This window comes from Larus michahellis, chromosome 7 (assembly GCF_964199755.1).
Source record: "Larus michahellis chromosome 7, bLarMic1.1, whole genome shotgun sequence".
In the NCBI taxonomy this organism is placed as follows: Eukaryota; Metazoa; Chordata; class Aves; order Charadriiformes; family Laridae; genus Larus; species Larus michahellis.
The window spans coordinates 19170138-19193676 of record NC_133902.1 but is presented as its reverse complement, the minus strand read 5'-3'; the positions used below and the strand labels follow the sequence as shown (position 1 = coordinate 19193676).

At 44.5% G+C, this 23539-nt stretch overlaps 1 protein-coding gene across 6 annotated transcripts in view; it reads left to right on the top strand.

Moving 5' to 3' along the window:
• The first annotated feature begins 12729 nt into the window (after window positions 1-12729).
• Window positions 12730-23539, top strand: part of VWC2L (von Willebrand factor C domain containing 2 like) — a 54315-nt gene continuing 43505 nt past the window's right edge. For 3 of the 6 annotated variants that reach the window (XM_074594140.1, XM_074594139.1, XM_074594141.1), the window contains exons 1-2: window positions 12730-13542; window positions 15688-16154. In XM_074594140.1, the coding sequence (XP_074450241.1) occupies window positions 15744-16154 (411 nt within the window). In that variant the 5' untranslated portion in view covers window positions 12730-13542; window positions 15688-15743. Of the gene's footprint in view, window positions 13543-15468; window positions 16155-23539 lie in introns of those variants that run through there. The other 3 variants (XM_074594138.1, XM_074594137.1, XM_074594135.1) reach the window with 3 other exon arrangements.

Here is a 23539-nt window from a genome sequence, read left to right as displayed (position 1 = left end):
ACTTACTGCCCAGTGAGCTCATCTGCTACATTAGCATACCTACAGAAAAAACGGCCTGGGTGCAGAAGGTTTATTTTAAGCAGTCGGGTTTCACCTACGCCTGTCACTGAATAACTGTTACACCTACTACAGCTCCCTTCTCAAAAAAAAAAAAACAGTCATAGAAGAAAGTTTAAGAAAAAAACTATATAAGGCTTCATTTTACAAATATAACTCCATGGGTAAGCGAGCCAGCTAACCTCTATGATAGATTTATGCCAGCAGCACTTTCTAGCATGAGACTCCAAGGGCATAAAAGTCAGGATTTCATCGTAGTATAAGGCTAATGATTAAAGTGTGTGTGATGGTAGTCACAGTAACAGCACTGAACAGGGAAGCACCCGCCTCTCTCTTAGGTGTTCTGACAGCCTGATATTAAAGACCTGCAAGTGTCAGAAGATGTAGGAAATCAACTGGCCTCTTTGACAGGTTTTACAGCATAGTGTTGGTGCTGTCAAGGCAGTGAATATGACAACCCTGAGAAATGACAGTAATAGGAATGTTTAGGTAAGGGAACAAGCCTAACAGAGATGCCGCTGTTGACAATAACATGCTTATGTTAAAAGTAGACTCTTTGTTTGAGCTTTTACTTGGAGAAGATTTTATTAAGCCCGTTTTTCTACTTCTGGGGTTTTTTTGTTTGTTTTGTTTTGTTTTCAGAGTCTTCCTGTGTGTCTGTTTTAACTACGATGGTAAAATACTATTTAGTTGTAACGTGGAAGAAAGATACAAGTCATTCTGTAATACCCTGTTTCACTTAAATGATCATGATAGTGTAGGTACTGTCTGAAGGATGCATTGATTAGTATTAAAAATCACCATTTTTTTATTCTGATAAGTTTATAAACAGACAAAAGAAACCAACTTAAGAGTTGGGAGAGCTGAAGTTTGAGAGTATTAAGGATGGCATTGAACCCGTCTATCTGGCTACCTAAAAAATGAGGTAATTTGTTCAAGCTACTCATGGGGCTACCTTTGGAGTGAATGGAGAGTGGGGGCCTGCAGAGCACGTTTTATTCCACTTATCTCTCTCCAGTCATCACAGAAAATGCCCAGACTGGGCACAGGGAAGTCAGGAGGGTAACCTCAGGCTAAGCTGGAGGCATGCACAGCGCAAACCAGGCTGGGCTTTCCCAGCCGCCTTCAGCAGTGCTTTAACCAGCTCCGCGTCAGCCTTCCTCTCCAGGGAGCACTGTGTAGGGAAGGATTTTGCTTGACAAAAAAAGAGAATCCCCATACATTAGATCATGCTCTAAGCTTGAAATAATAATGATAACAACAAACTAGCTTTAAGGACAAAACAGAAGTGTCTCCTGATCTTATTTGCTTAGAAAAGACTGATGAGTGCAAGGAGCATTAGGAATCAACAGTGTTTACCCAGAGCTTCTGCTCTGCTCTGGGCTCATAAGGACAACAGACTTCTCATTAAGGAGCATGTTCAGATATAAAACGTTCAGGCAGAACATTGTGAGGTAAAGCAAGATAAACATTATTTTTCCTCAAAAGTGCTTTTTCTCTGAAGCAGTAGTTTTCATGGCTCCTGCTTGAACTCTAGTAGAAGTAAACTGAAGGTTGGCTTCCAGGTCTGCAGCACCATGGGCAAACCCTTGTGTCTGAGTCCACCTTCATCTCGGGCTTTGATCACCCGCAGTGGTTATTAGCTGTGGTGGAAGAGCCAGCTCTTGGGGTCAAGAGGTTTGTATAAGGAAGGAAGTGCTAATTACAGTCCGTTTCAATAAGCTTAGAAATATAGCAGAGACAAGTCCATTATCTCAGAGTGATTAGGGTTACAAGATGTTGACAGTGCACTCGATCTGCTTTGTTACCAAAGGCTAATTAAATTATGGTTTGTTGCCGCAGCAGGAGAGTTGCACCAAATGATTAAGACTTGGGTGGTGAGGCCCTGGCCCAGGTTGCCCAGAGAAGCTGTGGCTGCCCCATCCCAAGGCCAGGTTGGATGGGGCTTGGAGCAACCTGGGCTGGTGGGAGGTGTCCCTGCCCAGGGCAAGGGGGTGGCACTGGATGATCTTGAAGGTCCCTTCCAACCCGAACTGTTCTGCGATTCTGTAATAGAGGTCGTTGCCTGTGTAAGTCTGACTTTCAATGGTATTTAAGTGCCATTGCCATAAGGAGATGTGTGCAGGTCCCTTGTTGCATTTTCAGAAGCTGTGGTATACACAAGTCTGCCAGCAGTGCAAATTAGGGAATCCCTTTTGAAAATTTCTTTGTGGTGCCTGTTTGTAAGTTTTGAGCGGGATTTAATCGCACCCTGCCCCAGCTCTCTGAAAATGAGCGACGTGGAGTCCCTCTGCAGTCAGTGCGCAGAGACCATCACCTGCGATAGCCTTCTGAAAGAGGCAGGATGAGCTCCTTCGAAAAGGAAGTTTTTCTGACTGGTAGCTGCAGAAGGAGCCCAGATGAACTAACCGCTCGCCTGGGGATGGCAAGGTTCGGTGAGATGAATCCCACTCTGTGTCAAAAAACGATTACGCATCTGGTCATTCCTTTGGAGTTAATGGAAAGGATGATGCATATGCTGTCCAAGGGAAAAATAAATCATTGTTCACATCCTGGTCTCATCTTCTCTAACACAAGCATATCCATCTTATCGTTTGAGAAAGGAAGGAGGATCAAAGAGGCTTTAACTGAATGACTGCAGGCATCTGAAAATAGAGAGTGGGGAAAAGAGAAAGAATAGAATATTAATAAAAAGGTTATCTTCTATTCTCTGAATGCTTTTAAAACGGTGTTTCCATTAGTCAGAGCTATGTTCCCGCATACCTGGAATTTTTCTTGTCTTTATACATTGCTCAACTTCACTGAATTCTTAAAAATGAGACATACTGGTACCTAAAATAGATACAGCTGCAGTCAAGTAGGAAGTTCAGAGGAAAGCATTTGGGAATGCACCCAAATCTATATTCAGGGACCTCACTTGTAGCAGAAACTAAAACAAATTTCAACTTGTGGTGACGGAAGTTTTGCTGTGACTTAATTTTTCTAAGTTAACCCATCAGTAAGTTTTATTTTCCTTAATGAAAATTTTTATTTAACGTAAGTGTGACTTTTTTTCATCTCAGACTCTTGAAACACCAAGACATCGGCTAATGTATTATGGAGATAATATTACATGCAGTACAGTACTGGATATAGTGCTTCCAATATATAAGTTTAACAGAAGAGAAAAGCTTGTTCTTCAGAATAAGATTTTAGTGTGAACCTTAACTATGCTCTGGAGCATTTGCCACCACATAAAAAGCCCTTCAGAAAGTTTCTTTGTAAGCAGAGCTTCAGCTTGGCAACTTCTGCTGATAATTTTATGGTGATTTATTCCTTTCTGAAGCTCATCAGATGATACTGATCTTTCCTCTTTTCTTCCATTGCTTTCCCCTCATACAGCATTTTAAAATTTGACATTTTTGTCACGTTGTTGCCCTGGGCAGCACAAGCACAAGCAACAACATGACCCATGTCACCTTCTCTGAAGTTTCTCAGCCACCAAGTGTTGAGGAGGTTCTTGCGAGGCCCCAGGCAGCTCCCCATTGATGCAGCGTCGCTGAACACGTTCCCCTTTAGTGGCAATATAAAACCCAAACACTGTCTTTTGGGATTTGAGATTTCGGAAGAGCTCAGTGGGATCAAGGTCCCACACTCAGTAACAGTCCAAAGGGTTTTGCCCGAATGCCATCTGCCTTGTTCCTCTCCTTTTTTTTTTCCCCTCAGGTAGATTCACTTGGAAGTATAGACCACATACAGATATTCTAGATAACACCGAAAGCTAGACAAATGTGTTCCTATTATCTGCACAAAAATATTCTTCTTTGGTAGAAATTTTCATGAAAAAACCCTCCAGTCCTGGACAGAAGATGGAGATTGCTGTCCCTTTAGTCTCAATATATTATTTTTAATATATTCTGCATATATTCAAGTGTGCCTCATTAACACATCCAGAAATGTTCTGACATCTTGAAGACTCTGCTCCAAAAGTTTCTCCTTTAAATACTTTCTGGTTTGTTTTGAAAGTCTTTCGAAAATCCCAAATGCTACCAAAAGGCCAACTAAAATCTAATATACACAAGCTCAAGTCCAGCTGAAAGGTAGCTTTACACTAATGGTCTGGGTCTAGAAATCCTTATAAAAAGGCTTTAAGTTCTTTTATATAAAGGATTTTCTTCAGATAAATGCTTTCTTTGCTCTGAGTAACCTTCTGGTGATGTTTTGATTGAAAAAGGATTTGTTGAGTTCTGGGATCTGTTTAAGCTCTGGAAATAACGCCCTTTCACCTAGGTCACATTTTCCACACAGTAAGAAGTTAAGAGAAATCCTCTTTTTGCATTGGCCAAACACGACTCCATACCTTTACTCTTTTGAGGGAAACGTGTAAGGCCATATCCTGTCGCACGCTCACTTTTCATCCAGGACACATCTCCATATGCAGATTTTTAAAGATAATAACTGCATTTCTATTAACACTCTGCCTGGGTAATTTGAGTCTTTCTGTGTTCTGGGAGAATCACCTTCCATCTTTGTAAATGTCTATCGAACAATTTGTCTAAGAAACTTCTCTGCACTTACGTTTCTGTTATTACGTTCTTCTAATACTTAAGTCTAGGAAACATGCATTATATGCCCCTACTCAGCTATAAAGCCGCCTTTCTCTTTAAAAGGTCTAACTGTTAGTCTACTGCTAAAAGCCAAATAAAAGTGAATTTGTTCATTATAAGACCTTGTGCTGTAACTCATTATTGCAATAATGAATCTCTTTGTGATGCCCTGATCCTGCCATCATTTAAGCACATGATTACACTGAATTGAATGACTTCACATGCATAAGGTGAGTCACGAGTTTAAGTGCATACTGAGATGAGTTAATTTTCCCTAATATACTTTGCCAAATCTCCGTCTATTTAAATACTTCTCAGAAAAAAAAAAAATTCATTACATTAGAGAATGACAAAAGGATTTTATTTTGGTACCAATATATTAAAAACCTATATCAGCAGATTGTTGGACCTCTCCTCTCCTTCCCAGCTTGCCTTTTGGTGTCCGTTACTGAGAATATTTAGTAAATCGTTGCAAGTGAATTACAACCTGCTCAAGATTATTCATCTGTGCCCTCTCCTATGAAAGATCTAAACAAACACAGTGGGAAGGCAAAGGGAGGAGGGGGTTGCCATTATTTCCAAGACAAGTATATTTAGGACATTTTATTCACATGTGAGAATGGAGAACTTAGAACAACATCAAAAAAGTGCACTCCTAAGCAAAACATAGTGTACATTTGGAAGATTAGAAATAATTGCTGTATTTGTTGAAAGCTGTTGACAGAACAAAAAAAAAAGTACAACATCTATCATATGGTGAAATCAGTTGCTTGGTAAATAACATTCTGCTTGGTGTGACAGTAATGAAGAATTTTATCTACAGCCACTGCAATCATAGTTTGCAGCATCTGTTAAGCATTTTATTTACTCTTATTTAGACGAGCAGACTAACGTTTGCATGAAGAACCTTAGATTGTAGTGTTTGGCACCCTTTCCATCTGCCTTTCTACCCCCCTCAGAAAGTGTTCCTCAAAATTACAGTTTTGTCTTATTTCATACCACGTAAAAAGTGTGGGTAAAGCAACTCCGTGCTTTCCTCCCATTCCACAGGTAGGGATCCCAGCCCATCCGGGTCGCGTTTCTCTGCAGCACAGGTCAGCAGGTGATGCCAGCTCAGAAGCTGGAGGTCACGTAGCCACTGTCATGCCCTACTGGGTTCAGGCTGAGAAGCAAGTGGTATTTGCAGGCGGGGGGCAGGGGGGGCACAAAACCAGCTGTCCTGCTCCAGATGTGCTCTATATACCTGAAATAGCTTTGTACGGGTGGCGGTATCTGGTACCTCTACATGGTGCAGTGCCCAGGCGAGACCAAGTCAGCTCCTGCTGCCAGGATGCCCATAAAACATTTAACTATGGGAAGGCGGCGTGATCAGGGCTAATTAAGTTCATAATTATCTGTAGCCTTGTCCTCCCTAATGTGTTTGCTGCATTCTTTCTTGTGGTTGGTTGTTTTCTTTAATTATACTTAGACTGCAGATTATTCACGGCAGGGCCTGGGTATTTTTGCCTTTTACACCTAACCTGAGAGGTGCCCCGTGCCGAGGAGACTCTCTCGGTTGAGTGATCGTCATTGATGATGCAAATGGTTGTGGCTCCAATAACGACAAAAGATCTTAATTCAGCAGGGATGTAATCCATTAGGGCTGTGTGATTTAGAATATTATCATGAAGAGAGATTCCTTTGAAAAAGGTAATAGGAAAGAAAATACATTTGGTACAACGTGCTATGTAGAGAATTAGTCGCCTTTGGTAAGTAAAGTTTGAAAAAAACCTTCTCTTAAAATATATTCTATTGACTAACAATCAGGTGCCACAATGAAGCTAAATTACATTTTGCCTATTCTTGAATAGAGTTTAAGAGTTCTGAGTATCATTGGTTGAACCATTAATGTAAGTCCTTAAAATATAAGTAGTTTCTTGATACTTTCCACTTTGGGACATCTTTCTTTAAAAAAAACACACAACAAAACCAGATGCTGCTCTGCGTGCACTGGAGAAATCAATGGATGGGATCAATATTCCCTCCACAGGTAATAAATGCTGAGACGCATTTCTGTCTATCTAAATTGATCCTAGAGAATTCTTTAAATTGGTTCTGATGTGTATAAAAATCATTTCCCTATTGATCAAAGCGTTTCTTTCTTTCTTTCTTTGATATGTTATTTCATCTCTGCCATCGGTAATGGTCTCAGGCTTCTCTATGCAGTTATGATAAACAGAATTTCTTAAATCCATGCAAGGTTATAATTTTAATGGAACAAGAAATAAATGGGTTTGTGCCTTTGAAGATGAATGCTTTGCTTACAGTTAGGCAGTGCAAGTATTTTTAAATTGGGAAAGTTACCACATCTGAATTATTTACAAGAAAGTCTAAAATAACTGCCGTACTTTTATTAGAAGCGATTGTCCAAATGCAGCACCTGGACTCGTCTGTTTGCTCGGGGAGTAAGAGCTGCTGGAACAGAGAGGAGGGGTTTCCATCTTTCATTGTCCTTGTCCTACTCTGCCTCTGAGCAGAAGAGTGAACGTTGGCTGCTGGGTCTACACAAAAAAATTATTCTGAGATAGCAAGCTGCTAGTTATCAGTATGAACGTCCCAGCCTAATGCGCTACAGTAAGCTGTGGGGTTTGTGACTTTTGTTGCCATACTATTTTATTAACATTTAAGCAGCTAGACTACTCCAGAAACATCAAGTGCTTGTCTGCTAGAACGGGAATTTTCAGAGTATTCGATAATTGAATGTTGCGTAATTTGTAAATGAATTTGCCTGCAGAAAAGTGTAATGCTTCGCTGTGTCTGTAAGCGGCTGGGATTGTCGGTGGGGGTTTGTTGGGACGCAGCAGTGTGTGTCTGCACCGAGAGCGGGACGTGCCGGGACGCAGCGGGCAGGTAAGGTCTGTGGGAGCCTTGGCTCCGCAGAGGGCTCTCTCCAGCTGTTTGAGAAATCAGCTGCTCGACAGCCGTCACAGTTGCAGCTTGGTTTAAGATGAAATCTTAAGGCTTTGGCCAACATCATTTATTGATTGCCAGAGCCTAATACCAGTAAACTGATCTGCTTTTTAGGCTTTTCCAGTCCCAAGATATCACTGTTTCCAGCTGTTTGAATGCATAAACCAATATAGCAGTACTTAAGGTGGTCCTGGCAAGGTTTCATTCAAAATTCATTTTACAAAGACGACCATAATCACGGCTGTGATTTCTGTTAGGCTCTTAGGCGATATAAATTGTCAAACTGTCTTTTGAAAAGTACAGTTTTTGTTCCCTCTACCCCAAGTAATTGAGTTCCATCAACCCAGCAAATTAATATTGCCTACTTTTGTCTTCTGAAGAAATGCGGTAACAAATGAGATTGCTTCAGCACACCAGCACTATTTTAAATTTATCCACCAGTTGAAATAGGAGATGGATTTCATATTGTATTCACACCAGTGGCTTTGGTTTTGTTAGTATGAGGTATGCAAAGTTCCTTGCGGATGAGAAAAAACATGTTGCTTAATTATATGTAGCAAAACTGAGCTTCACCGAATGCAACAACTTTGATTTTAAGCTCACGTGTTTAGGTCAGTGTGGAGACTCCAGGAAAATGACAACTTTTTTTTTTTGCCAGATTCTTGATTTTGACACTTTATGGTTATGGCCTTTCTTAGGTCCGCGACTTTACGTACATGAGGACAATTTACAGGGCCAGATTTCCATGCAAGATAATTAATTTTAATTACCCCATTCTCCAAAGTGGGGTACATGCCTTAAAATTAATGGCATCTTTTGAGGTACTAATTGATTTTAGTTCTGGTCTAAAAACAATGTAGGGATAAGGTTTTGGTATCAGGAGTGGTTTTTCTAGAAGGGCACGAGTGATTTTTATTGTTTTATTAAGTACAAATGTATTTCCAGCCCAAACAACAGCGCTACATTTGTGATTAATCAATGCCTAAAGCCAAGAGCATTGCCAGTCTGGAACGGGCAGCCTGGCGAGGCAGCGCGCGTGAGGTCAGGAACAGAGATTGTTCTCTGTAGGACGCTGGAGGGACTGGAAACCCTCAGCGGCAGCTTACTCAAACGCTGGGGGAAAACGGGAGCTGGAGTGCAGCGGTCGCTCCGAGGAAATTCAGATTCACCCAAGAGGAAAGGTGACTGTTCAGAAATACCGTGTCCCGAGCCGTGCTGCTTCTGACAGCTTCTCCCGCTGCCTCGCAGCCCCCAGGTCAGCGGGGATTCCGACTGAGCATTTTGATGGAAACTCCCTGTTTCGCCCAAACCACCTGGGTCGTAGTTTGGGGTCTGACTCTGCTCTGGATTTCTCTGTGGGTCCCCGGGGAGGGAAACAGCAGCGACATCAATGGGCTGACAGAAGCCTGAGGTTTGCGTATGGAGAAAGCATGGCCAGCCAAGTGCATTTATGACCAGCCCAGTACATTTTAGTGCATAAATAGCTTTTTCTGGGGTAAGTTGTCATCCCTCGTAACGATTCCTTGCACAGAAGTTGTTTATACCTTTCATTGCCTTTGCTGCCTTTCTCTTGCTACCTTTTCTCACTCGCTGCATCCTTTTTGAAGGAAGGGACCAGATGGTCAGAGCTTATGTTATTCTAAGGACATAAGAGGGGTACATCAGAAAAATTATTACCTATGTTCCAGCAATGGGCAACAGCAAATCAGCTGTAATTAGTACAAAGGCTGCTACTTTAGGGTCTCTTTGTCGTGGCGATGTGCTTTGTCATGACTCCTTTCTGCCAGTTTGAGGAAGAAGGATGTTCTAAGCAGGAACTGTTAATTTCAATGCAAATCAGCACAACTGCTGAGTTCAGTGAGTTTGCGTAGACCAGCCCCACCTGACAATTTAGTCAAAGGTATGAAAAAAAAAAATCATCTCCCGGCTTTTATCTTCCTCTGAGTGTTTTATCAAAGTGCCTTTGTTAGTGCACAAGTAAGTATCCTTCATGAAAACAGAGCTTTGCATGACAATTATGTAATAGTTTTTGTTTGCTTTCCTAATTGGAGAACATTTTGAAAGAGCAATAAAACACAATTTGTTCCCTCTTTCCAAAATGAAGCATCTCCTTTTGGAAGGAAGGAGGGAGTAAATTTACATTATAATGAGCAAACTGTTATGAGTGCGTAGATCAGTGTTGACATAAAGGGTGACGGAAATGAGATGTTCTCATTTTGTGCCTTCCCCTCCCCTTTTGTTCCCTCTCACACACGTTTGCCTGCGCATCCTGCTGCCGCCGAGCAAGGAAGTGGCTCTACTCATAGTCAGCCATAGTAACACATCATAACTCAGCTAATAAGAACTCCTGTGACATTAATCATTCCTTGTCAGGGCTGCCTCGGACACCTAAACCCTTTCCCCAGTGAGTACTAGCAATGACGTCAGGTGCGGTTTACTACGGCACCTCCTAGTTAGCTGGGGTTTATTGTCCCTCTCCATTTTCCTATTGGTTTTGTCATTTCCCGATACTGTCGGAATACTGGCGTGGACCACTCATGTTTCGATTCAGGGGTATGACATACCCAGCAAAGAGTTCAGAACAACACGGCGCTGGGGTCTGCTCCTGCCCTGCTGCCAAAGCGGGATGGAGGGGGGGCATTAGACATCGAAGCTGTTGTCTCAGTTATCAGTCTGTCCTGCCCTTGCTTTCTGCAAGTGAACTGCAGTTATCCAAATCTTTTCTCCTTCCCATCCCTCTCTCTTTTGTAATGAGCGGGTTCGTTACCGGTTTTGAGAAGCTGAAAGTGACATTAACCCCCTGGCCAGCTGTCGCGGTGTCAGGGCTCCAGGCAAAATGGCATTTGTTTGGCTCCCAGAGAAGTCATCCCAGCGATTGCCTGGAGAGTCTGGCTGCAAGTGAAATCCATATGCAATGCTTCTGTCAGCAAAGACTCGCTGGAAGAGAGTTTATAATAAATATTCACATCTGCTGCTTTGGACACTCTAATCCATCCTACAGATCTTTGCTGTGTCAGGCTTTGTTCTAGATGAAGAAGCTGGGTAGTTATAGAGGTTTGCAAATAGGGCATATTTATCATGGTTAGCTCTACTTTCTAGTTCCCTTTCTCGCACAAATACCCATGGCCACACGAAGCGTAACTGGTGATTAAATGTTCTCGATGCGTTTGTAAGATGTTTTAGACTGTGTGTTTCCTTTGGTAAATGGAGAAAGTGGCAGTTGTTTACTTCCCAGGATGTCAAATGAAGCCATCGGGTCTCGATGAGCAGAGTAGAGAACATCATTGCTATGAAGTATTTTGAATGGAGGGACAGTATATTCCCTGGATAAACCATACATCATATGGTTTATCCAGGGAATACACCCAAGGCCCTATGGCTTGCACATGATTGAAATCAGGACAGATTCCTCCATACTAACTTCTGTTGGGCAATATGTTCCCATCGACTACTTGGCTAATAATCTGAGTGACTAAAAATAGCACAATCTCTCCTGTTTTTCATAATCTTCCCCAAAATGATGACCTCAGTGCCAGATTGACTTTGTCAGTGTCGATATTAATTATTCCTCTGCTGGTGATGTCTTTGCTTTCAGAGGGAAAATCCTGATACATAAAAAGAGCTGTAATCATTTGGAGGGTGTATTGAACTTGCTGCTAATAGAAAAAGGTGTTTGACCGGGATCATGACTGGCAGTACAATGATCCCGTTGTTGGGAGGACCACGTCGGCTTCAAAATGAATGTATTGATCCTCTTTTTTTTTTTTTTTCTGTACGTGAAACTCATGATTATTAAAGTTAATTTCTAAAAGAAGAGAGTCTTTATGTGGTGGCTGGATAAGTAAAAGGTGCTTCAAACATACCACTTACCCACTGTTACTGCTGCTTTTATTTAAGCAAGAAGATAATAAACTTAGAAACGCATTCTGCCTCCTTGAGAACGATGAAAACTGAGTCCATTTGGCTCGTAAATAAATATATGGCAACTGGGAACTCCTCAGAACCTTTTTTAGGTTTTCTTTTATTTTTTCTACTGTCAGACCCAATTCTGTACTAACAATTTCATTATGGTTGTTTTTTCCATAAGGATATAAGGGAGCGAGGCCCTCGGTTGAGTTCGATGCCTGACCTCCTTGAAATTCACCTGAAAAACCTGCGTCTTCATTTCTTACAAAGCTGTACAAGAAAAGTAGTGTTAAGAGCATGGTCTGATGCTGATTCCTCCAGGTGCCAGAATAGCATCTACTTCCCCGATGCTCGGTCAGTGTGTCAGAATCTGGCCCTGAATAATTGTATCCAAATATAAGTGAAATAGCTGTGCTCCTAATGGGTAGCATGCCAGGGTCTCCAGATTCACTTAATCACTCCAAAATCCAATCTCATTATTATCGATCTGTCCAACTTTCTGATAATTTATCTCAGAAAACAGGAGGACACAAGGGTGCCTTCAAAGCAACGATCTCCAAACTTCCAGCGCAGCTCTCTTCGCTTTGCTTTACCAAACCTCGATAACTTTCCTCTGAATTTCAGGGGGGGTTCCGTGGCTCTGGCGAGCAGCGATGGACGCGTTACGGTTCTGCACCTTGGAGCGTGGGCAGCTCTCCAGCCAGCAGGGCCACGGCCGCAAAGGGCACGGCGTCTTCTCCCATCCCAAGGCAGAGCAGCTGCTTCCCGGGAATGCCGAAGGTAGGGTTTGTCTCTGGAGCCCAGGACCAGCACGCTGCTTACTGTAACCTTCCTCTCAAGGCATTGTGGAAAAAAAATACGGTTTGACACCACAGCAGCGAGGGCTTAGTGAAGTGTTTTCATAGTTAATGTTTGCAGTGGGAATAATCGCCCGAATGAAGTATTATTCTGCATTTTATCCGTCTAAAAATCCCCAGTTTCTCCCTCTTTTCTGTTGACACTGTGTTTTCCTCCAACATCCAGAATCTCTTTCTGGAGAAACAGCTTTACGATGACGCCTAATGACAGAGCAGCCGAATTGCAGGGAGATCGATTTCTCGTGTAAGGCAGCCCGAGACGCGGGAGCCGGGCGCCCCTTCCCGCCGCCCGCCCGGGGGGAGGATGCCCGCTGTCAGTCCCGCGGCGCTGGGGGGTCTCTCCCCGGCGGCGGCCGCGGCCGCGGGGCGGGGGCCGTGAGCGGGGCGGGGGGGCGCGGCGCTGGGGGCGCCCGGCGGCAGCGCGGACCCCGCGGAACCCCCGCGCCGCTCCGCGCCATGGCACGCCCGCGCTGAGGCCCGCCGGGCGCTCCGACGCGGAATTCGTTATTTGTATTTCCCCCCCCCCCTTCCCTTTTTTTTTTTTTTTCCCCCTCCTAAATAATTAATTATTATAATAACAGTAGGCAGAGAGCGCGGAGCGGCGCGGGCATGCCCGGCTGCCGGGCCGGGGGGTCCCCGCAGGGGCTGCCCGGCCGCGGGGCTCCTCCGCCCTCCCTCCGCCGCCTGCCTCCAGCCTAACCAGCCCCCTCTCCCCCTCTCCCCCCCCCCGCCCCCGCTGTGGCAAATCTGGAATCGCAGGAGATCCGCTGGGCATAGGGAGGGGATATAGATGGGGTGGTTGGTTTGTTTGTTTTTTTTTTTTTTTTTCCTCGTTCCCCCCCTCCCCCCCCCCCTCCTTCCACCGCCAAAACCTGAGGAAATCCAGCCCAAGTTGGCCGCGATGACTGTGCTGCTGGCAGCGGGGTTTCTCCGCGGCATCCCTGCCTCCGGACCGCGCCGCTGCTCGCCCTGAATCCTCGCCACCCGCTTCAAGCTTAGTTCTCATGGTGTGGTCGCTGGGCTGCCGCTTTCCCCCGCTTTTGCCATGGGAGGTGGAGGAAAAGGGATTGTCCGTGAGTCAACGCTGAAAATGTGATTAAGAGGAACTGCTTTCGCTAATCTGTTTCTAACCTTTTAGTCCATGTTGGCCTGTGACCCCTTTCAGCTTTCAGATCGAGCCTGATTAGGTAAGTGTGAATTATTCACTTGGGGTGAGGGGAGGCGGATGGAAGCGTTTTACTCAGAGACTTACCTACGATCCTGGCCTCCCTGGTGATGAGAAATGACGAGAAAGTTCAGCTGTAAACTAATTCTGAGCTGGGCAGCATTTGTTTACTTGTTGAAATCTGTCCGTGCAAGACGTCTGCAGTCTCTCTGATTCCCGGCCATTGCCGCTGAGCCGAGGGCTTGTGAGTTGCCGTGGGACATCTCAGATGCTGTAGCAAAATATAGTGGTCTTATTTATGATCTGTGGAGAACTTTTTTTTTTTTTTTAATAATTTTGAGAGCTTCCTCATCAAACTTCAGCAAATTCTCCTGATTGTTTCACGTTTCCTCAGACGTGATTGACTTCATTTGCTTCTGCTTGCGTGGTTTTTTTTTTCCCCCTTAAATGCCCACAGATCTGCAATGTTGCAACCTACCTGTAGCATTTAAGTGGGCAAGATTCTCTGCTCTGTAAAGCAGCAGTATCTGCATGAATCATGGGATTTCCAAACAGCATGTTACAATAGACACTGCTGATGGTGGTAACAGGGTGCATAGTCCTTGTGATGGAAACATAGCTAGTACTTCAATTAAGAAGATATCTTTTGAATTTGATAAAGCTTGTGTAATATCCGGTGTCTCCCTCTGTTGTGGCTTTGCAAAAACTGCTTTGTCAACAGGATCCCTTAGCTGCTTCTCTAGGATTAAAGCTGTTTCTCCTCCTGCTGCTGGTTTGTTTTTTTTTTCTTCAGTTAAGGGAGAATTAATTGCTGAACATCTGCAGTCCACCAAAAATCCCGCTACATAACAAATACCTCCCAGAGGGGTGGCGGGGGAGTATGTGTTTGCCTGTGTGTGTAGGTTAGTGCATGTTTATCTGTACTGTGTGTTATCTCTGTGTGCACACTATGGGAACGGAGGAAGAGCAGGAATGACACATGCATCCAAACAGTCCATTTTTGGTTTGTGCCAGCAGCTGCCCCCGTCGCTCCTCAATCCATATAATGCTAATTATCTTATCTCATTTAAAAGTTTCCCATAATACTTTCCCCAGTTCTCTTAAGAGAGCTCAGAAACCATGTTGCTGCCGGGGCTGGCCGTTGGCTGGTGTGCCGGCAGGACGGTGCGTTGGTGGCGGTGATGTGGCACCGGGGGCAGCCAGTAGCACACCCAGGACACGCAGACAGACGGAGCCTTTGCCTGGAGCTGCCTCTCCCGGGGGCAGCGCGAAGCTCCGCTCCCTCTCTGGGTCAGTCCTTGGCTCCCCCGCTCCGGCACAGCTCCGCAAAGCTCGGGCCACGCTGCATCGCTCCCAAAGTTTTAGAAAGGCTCCAGCTCCATCAGACAAATGCATTTCAGCGGCTCCACGCATTACACAGGCATTTAACATCCTGCTCCCTGCGTTTCTCTCTGGGAATTACTGAAATGCTGAATAATGGAGAAGGTGAAGAATGTTTTTGCTTCTCTTGGGATTATACATACCTGCCGCAGGGTGGGCTGTGTGGGTAGCCCAGGTGGTCCCCTCTTCCTCCTCAGAAATGCTTGTATATAAAATTCTGTGCTATTCCACCTCTCGCAGAGCGAGCATAACCCAGCACCATCTTTCGCGTTGGACACAGATCTACCTACAGAGTATGTTTATCTCATTTTTCAAGTCGGTTTTCCCACCTCAGCTTAACGAAGTGGGTTGTGCGCCACGCGCAGCACAGAGGGGCAGTGGCCACAGCAGGAGCTTAAGGCCGTGCTTAAACCTGGGTTCAGATCCCTCTGAGCTGCCCATCACCATGCCATTTCAGGCTGCTGTTTTAATTTCTGGTGCATCAGAAAACTCAACTGCACAAATGAGGGAAACAAAAACTGGGTGATTCTGTGAGCCACCATTTCTATAGAGATATTTTGTGGGCTTATGGTTAGAGGTTAGTGTGTGCCTAGTTTATGTGTTTCATATGCTTTATTCTCTTAAACAGTAGTTGAGAAGAGGCTTAATTCAACTGAAACGGTGATAGTTATCTGTGCAGTTTGACAGCACTGATTTATTCTTGTGTGCTGGTTGAAACTATGGCCTTTAAAAGTCAATATTGCTTAGAATTTTGAATTTTTTCTCACTTGAAAATGTTTGCTTTCAGACCACAACACTGGTCTCCCTATGGAAGCAGCTGTCTCTATCTGGCATTGAGATCCCATGGAGAAGCCAAGGAGGGGGATGGCTCTTCATATCCATGAAGCCTGGATACTTCTGTTTGTAATCCCTGCGTTGGTCTCTCCGGCTGCCATCAATCATGAAGACTACCCTGCCGATGAAGGGGACCAGACCTCCAGTAATGACAATCTGATCTTTGATGACTACCGAGGGAAGGGCTGTGTGGATGACAGTGGGTTTGTGTACAAACTGGGAGAACGTTTTTTCCCGGGACATTCCAACTGTCCCTGTGTCTGTACTGAGGATGGACCTGTTTGCGATCAACCAGAATGCCCTAAAATCCACCCAAAGTGTACAAAAGTGGAACACAATGGGTGCTGTCCAGAATGCAAAGAAGTGAAAAACTTTTGTGAATATCATGGGAAAAATTACAAAATCTTGGAGGAATTTAAGGTATGAAATCCTTTCTTCAGTATTTAATATTAGTATGCTATTGGAATTGTATTTCTGCCGGGGAGTCTGAAAGGCACTCAGTATTTGCTTACTCCTATTAATTGTTGCTAAAGCTGAAGTCCTTTTTAGTTGTGATGCAGGTCTGGCACCTTCCCCCTTGTGTACACTCCCAGAGGGCCAACGGTGAGTCAAAAGCTCCTGCGTGAAATGCCAGCCCCCTGAATCTGCTACTGTGGACAACCTCCTCCTTTGCTCGTAGCATGAGTCAGGTTGGACTGCCAATGGTGTCTGTAAAAACGGTGGTAAATCAATACTGAGTGCTTCATAAGAACCCCTTTTCCAATTTGGATAGCAAAAATTGATGACGTGGTACTGGGAGTTGTTACTCATAGCTGTATGAGAATGCAAGTCAGTAGATCGCAAGCTATATTTAATATTTTCATTTCAACTGTGATAAGGCTGTCTAGAATGGCAGAAGATTGGTTCCTAGGCAGATGACCATCTGAAGTAATGAGAAGTATGCATTTTAATTGTAATGGTTGAGTTCCTGTTAGGAATGTTGTGAAGAAATCCTGCTGGAATATATCTGAAAGACCAGATTTTCAAAAACCATTACCCTTTACACAACCTGCATCTCTCATTCTAATGACTTGGATTGCGTGTTCTCAATTCTGCTAAGGAAAATAGCGTTTCACAATGAAGAACAGGTTCTGTGAAGGCAATAGGTATATGCAAGTTTCTTCTCCCAGGTCATGTGGCTTTAAGATAATTAACGACAGCCTATAACTCCTCATGGCTCTATGCCCGATCTCATTATACACTTGCCAATTTATTTTCTGACAATGAAAATAATTCTATATAGGTCTGTGTACTTTGCAAGTTCTCGATAACAGAGATCACAATTTCCTTTTTCCCAGATATTGTCATTTTCAGTGAAGGTGGTATTTAGTTCCTTTCTTTTATCATGTATGGTCCATGTTCATCTTTTTTCTGTCCATCTGTAACTGCAGTCACTCAGTATGGGCAAGACAGTTTGATTTCATAGACACGAGGCAAAACAAATATATGGGGAGCATCTCCTTGAGGGCCATCCTGATCGACCTGTTCTCTGCTTTGCTTTGCTGAGGAGTGCGAAGATGCTGATCTTGTGACCTGCTTAAATAACGGTTTCTTCTTGCCCTAGGAAGGCCTTCATCCCACAATCATACCTCAGTGGTCCCGTTTTGACAGCTGTGCTGTCAGGTGATGAAGTGTCCCACCTCGGTGTAATTCTGTCACATGGTTAGGTTCTTACAAGTTGTAAGGGCTCTTTTTGGAGAGATTTTAGGAAGGAGAAAGTTATATGGACTCTTTTTGGAGAGGTTTCAGTGGGAGAATAATGAGATGGATCTTCTCATTAAAGTATCTTTTGCATGTGAATGAAGTACAAAAGTACTAATTACTTTTCTGAAAGAAATATTGCACCCTCATAATGGATTAAGGGATAGAAAAACACAGTTTAGAGAAAGGCTATTAGAGAGAGTTAGAGCAATCTGGTTCACTGTCTGCTGTGTTCAAAAGCTGGGGGATGTTGTGTGGAAAGCGAAGTTCAGTGTCTTCTGAGAAACACAAAGTAGATGGTGGCACCTCAGTCTCGCACATGGTAACCTTCAGCCCAGGAATAATGTGAGATCCTTCAGACCTAATTTAGTTGGCAGCGGAGCCTTTGACCTGTGTTCTGCTGAGAGCTCGATACCATGTGGAGTAGAGCAGAAATGCTTTTTTTCGAAATCTGTGTGTTTGCCTAGAATAAATAGTGAAAATCTTTTTTTCCTCTTAAGTGGTGGAAGAGCTTCAGGCAATGGAAGATTACTGTGCACTTCCAGGGGTGTTTTGGTGGGTAGGAAGGAGCACCGGTGAACTGAGAGTTTATAAATGCTATAGGAAAGGCAGAACATCAAGACGGAGGAAACCGCTACTCTGAAGTGAAATCTTGACTTCATTGGCACATCCAAGCATTTTGCTGTTTGCTGCAACAGCACAAAGATTTTACCTGCTGTCTCCGCAGATGGAATTCTGAGCAGTTCATGGGTTTTACAGGCTCTGAGCTCTGCTCTTCCCTCTTCCTCTTTGAAGAGGGCATTCGTACGGTCTGCAGACTTTCTCAAGTCCATTCCACCCACGCTGAAGAAAAGAGGAGAGGCTTTCTCCAGTCGTTTTGACTCACAAACAGGCTGCTTTCAGTGGCGACGGAGGCACTGTTTTGTGTGGGCTCGTAACCCTTTCACCCACTTGATTAACTTTTGCTAATATGTAGGTTCCAAATCATCATCCCTAGAAGTGCTCATCACTGCTTTGTTACAACTGAAATTAGCCTCCATTTAAAAATCTTCTGTAAGTGTGTGTCTGTGTGTGCATGCACACAGACATTTGTACTTGCTCTAGTGATATTACCAGGGCTGACTCATCTTGTAGAAATTTCAACTGCCTGATCTTTCACAAATTAGGGTATTTTTTCTCTAGGAATTTTTTTTTCTCTAGGATACCAAACTCAGAGAGAGGTTTCCATTTGGGAGAATCTTCCTGTCTTGTTTCTAGGTTTCTGTTTAGGTTTGGGGTGAGAAAACCAAATGCAATTTGATCTTTTTTCTTCTTACCACTGACAGTAACTGTGACTATCTGAGGGTAGAGAAGTAGTTATAAAGACCCATTTCTTGAATATTTAGCTTTCTTCTACTGACCTGATCTTGTACCTCTGATTTTTTTGACTCGTAACAATCATAAGCACAAAATATAAACATGACAACAAGCCATCTAGCTTAGACAGCTGTCCAAATGTTTATGCTTGTTCCCCGAAATCGTTAACAAGTACAAACAACATGCTGAACTGAAGTTCAATTGTAAATTTAAACTCATTAGTAGTTTTTCATGTATCCTTTTGTAAAACCTTGTGTCCCTGGTAGATGGTTTAGTAACCCTCTCCAGCATCTTCATAGATCTGTCCTGGGAGATCTTTGTGGGTTTGGGGCCCCAGCTGCCCATACGGAGAGTGCCTCATGCCCTTGGTTTGTTGGGACTTATGCCCAACTTCATCTGAAGCTGTGGTTCCACCTGGAAACACCTGCAGGAAAGGCCAGCTCGATCTCTTGGAGCACGAGTCTCGTGAGGAGCAGCTGAGGGAGCTGGGGGTGTTCGGGCTGGAGAAAAGGAGGCTGAGGGGAGACCTTCTCACTCTCTGCAACCCCCTGAAAGGAGGGGGTAGCCAGGGGGGGTCGGTCTCTTCTCCCAAGGAACAGGCAATGGGACAAGAGGAAACAGCCTCAAGTTGCGCCAGGGGAGGGTTAGACTGGATATTAGGAAAAATGTTTACACTGAAAGGGTTGTCAAGCCTTGGGACAGGCTGCCCAGGGCAGTGGTTGAGGCACCATCCCTGGAGGTATTTAAAAGCCGGGCAGACACAGTGCTTAGAGATATGGTTTAGTGATGGGTTTGTCAGAGTTAGGTTGATGGTCGGACTCAATGATCTGAAAGGTCCCTCCCAACCTGGGCAATTCTGTGATTCTATGATCTCCCTAATGTGAATGAAGATCTGACTCAAATATGTTTAATAGGTTACTGCCCAGTGGTCAGGATTTTGACTCCCGTGGAGCAGTAAGCAGGAGAAAGAGGACGTCTGGTGGCTTTTACTGGGATCCCTCTATCTCTTTCCCAACCTCATTTTCCACTTCTTCCCTTGTTGGCCTTGAATCTGGTCTCTTGGGTCTCCTCAGGTCCCTCTCGGAGGGGAACGTGGGGCGACAGGCAGCTGTGGTGGCTGCAGGGAAAGTGTGAAGGATGCCGTGAGTCTCAGGCAGTCTCTCTGTTTTCTCCGGAGAGATCTGGCGGGGACTCTCGGGGTCACTTAGCAGCTTGCTTTTTCTCCCACACACCAGCCGTGTTTTGATTTCAGTCCTGGAGGTTAAGGTCCGAGTCCCTGGTGCTCCGCGCGTGCCTGTAGTAGCAGAGATCTTTCAGGGAGGTTGTTAACCCTCCCCTTTCTTCCCGGGGAGAGAAAACAAGCAAATAACAGCTCAGAGAGCAAACTCGGAGAGGAGGCTCGGTTATTGTAACTCTGTTTTAAATGAATGTTCACAGACAGCAGCTTATGTAGACCTAAGGAGACAGTGTACCGCCAGCGTGATGGATGTTCGTTGGCAGCTTACGGAGAAATCGTGCAAATGTCAGTGAGATGACAGTTTTTTCCTAAGTGCTGATTAGTTTTTCCTCTCTTGCATAACTTACTGACAGAAAAGCACATGCCTACCCGGATTTGAGAAATGCAATTTACAGCGTGGTTTAAGGTGCGTTTGTAGCCACAGTTAGGAGCCGTTTGAAAAGGGTTAGGTTGTCAGTTTGAAGAGTCCATAATCCATAATGAACTTCCTGGATCTCTCATCACCCAGTATAGGCGAATAACCACCTTTCTGTGGATCCCTGTGGATTTGTATCAAAATACCATTGCTAGGAAATGAGTGATGGGTTCACAAGAGATTGTCAAGCTGACATCTTGAATATTCTCTTCATTTTAGACCCTGCTGGCAGGAACTGCTCCCTGTCCCTGCAGGAGGGTGAATCCCCGTGACGTGGTTCTTGGTTCCATGGTGCCATCCTTCTCAAAGTCAATGGCAGAAATTGTCTAGGCCCAGTAATTAAAATATCTCCACTTGCCTGCCAGGACGTTGGGTGAGTTATCCTTTGGGTGGGAACACAAGAGGTTTTGGCATCACAGCTTGGCTTTCCTGGTAGTATTCACGTCAGAAGAGCAGCGTCAACCTGCAGTTGTGAACGTGAGCTTGGAAACAGCTCTGAACATGAAGGACATTTCTTGGGTGCACATCAGTGGCCGCCCTGCATTCTGCCAAGCGCAGCGCTGCAATTTCTTGTGCCAGTGCTTAACCCCTGCTGCTGCCTCTCATCTCCCTGCCGTTCCCAATGACTCCTGCACCGCCTCGTCCTCTTCCCTTCTGCCTTCACTGCTCCCAAACCCGTTCTCACTCAAACAGTCCCTAGATGATGCCCGAATGTCTGTCCCTTGCGTCAAGCCCAAGTGTGGAGGGATGGGAGAACAACCCTTGCCCTTGGGCAGCCCTCTGCACTGTGGGGGAAGTAAAAGCCAGGAAAGGGGAAATTTTAGCTTCATTCCAGGGCAGAGTCTCCACTGACTTGAAAAGAGCCAGGATTTCACTGCTGGAGTTCTACTTTATTTTTCTTTTCCATGTTTCCTGCCACTATATCTTAAGTTCATTGCTTTGTTTTGTCCACAAATCATCTGTGATCCTTCAGCTAGGGTTTCTGTATCTCGCTGGCTTTATGTCTTCTTGAGCAGCACTTTGCACAGTAGGGATCCCAGCTCTAACAGGGATCTTCGGGGTATAATCAGAGTCCAAAATAAATGAGGGACTATATGAGCATAGCATTATCATATACTAACTCTCAGCTCATTATGGAAACCTTTACTTCGGAATAGCGGCACCTCCTTCTCCTTTGTTAATGCTCTTTAAAAATGTTTTATTAATGTAATTATCTCAATATAACTTAACAAAGTAAGACCTCTCATCAAAAGGCATTAGCACATGCAAGGATGTATTCAGCTGCTATCCCGGCATCTCTTAGTCCCTGAAATGCAGTGTGTCTGTGCTGCCACTGGAGAAAAGGAGGCAACCAAACCAAAATGTGATTTCCCACCCGCAGAACCACGCCAAAAATAGAAATTACGTGGCGCAAACTACAGCCTGGCTCTGACCACTCGCAAACCCAGCCTGGCAGTGCAACCTGATCAAATATGAATGAAACTCTTGGGACGTTCCCAGAGCAATTTACTGATGGGATGATACTGTTAGGTGAAAAGCAAGAGGTTGTTGCAGCTCTGGGTTGAAAAGGCAGGTGAGGGGGAGGAGTGTGTGACCGCGGTGGCTGGTGCGGGGCAGTGGGCTGCCCTGAGGGTCCCTCCGCCCTGCCCCGGGGTATTCAACTGCCCGGCTGCGGGTCCAGAGTGTGGATGCTGCCGTTCATGTCGGCGTGAGAGAACAGAGATACCCGAGGAGCTTCGTTAGGCCACTAGAAAAACAAAGTGAGGAGCAAAGGAAGGTTCTCAACTGAGTTTTCTTCTCTGTGATATGAGTGTTCAGTTTCCTGGTGGATCTTAGAAGGCGCTCAAATTGTGGCACGCTAAGCATGGCAAGAACTGGCATTACCAAAACCTTTTGGTAGTATCTTAACCAGCCACCCAAATCACTAGTAGGTTTTAGACCTTCGGTCTTAAATTACAAGAAGCTGATTAGTAACCCAAGCCAGCATGGGGCCCTGATTTTAATATTGGCAGTTTTCTCTCTAAGGTATGTGCAGCAGGTTTTTTTTCCACTATGACTCAAACAAATGGGGCCTTTTTTTTTTTTTCCTTCTTCTTCTTGTGTGTTCTGCAATTTCACGTACGGCTAGAAAATCATAATACAAAAGAAATTTCAATAACGTGCCTGTGCTTTAATAAAAGGAGCTATGAACAATGCCAGCTTTGAAGATAGCATACAGCCATTGAAATCAGACAGGGGAAACAGAACATCAGTCAGATGGAAAAGTATGATTTATTATCTCCCTCCTGGCAAAATTACAGTGACAATGTCTATGCAAAGGAATCTGAAATTACTGACTTACTGTATTTCTGTCATAATTTGTACCAAGAAAACATACTAAAATAGATAGGCATGTCATATATTGATCTATAGTGATACCTCTTTTTTAAACTGTGTTACGTACTTACCTACCAATTCTATAACATATATATTACATTATGCACAAGTATATTATTACAATAGGTGAAAGAGAATGGTCTATATTCAGAATTTGTCTACAAAAAATCCATGCTGCTGTTTTTCCCTGGATTCCAGTAATACAAGTAATAAATGGAGGCCCCAAAAGCTCAGAGCTCCGTGGCGCCAGCTGCGTGGCACACGTACTCTCTCAGAGCTCCCCGCTGAAATAGGTGAGACCCAAAACTCAAGCATCAGCATGATTCAAAATCGCCAGGAATTAAGCGCAAGCCGCCGTGTTTTTATCACAGTGCACCGGTGCGGGAGCACAATGCGGAATTTGGCCTGGACATGCAAACCCAAGGGATTGGTATTTTTCCAGTAAATACAACAGAGGAATGAACACGTGCCCAACATTTGTACCGTCAGAGCTGTGGCTGGGCTTTCAGATGTTTGCTCCAGGAAAGAGCCCCTTGGCTCTGCTGCCTTCCGGAATTGGGGGCTGTTCAGAGAGCTGCTGGAAGAGAGGAGATATCTCAGCACAGCTGGAGAAGGGGCTCTGGCAGCCCCCTCCCCTCCGTTGCTGCTGGAGCCGTGCTGTTAAGAAAATGGGATGTGTAG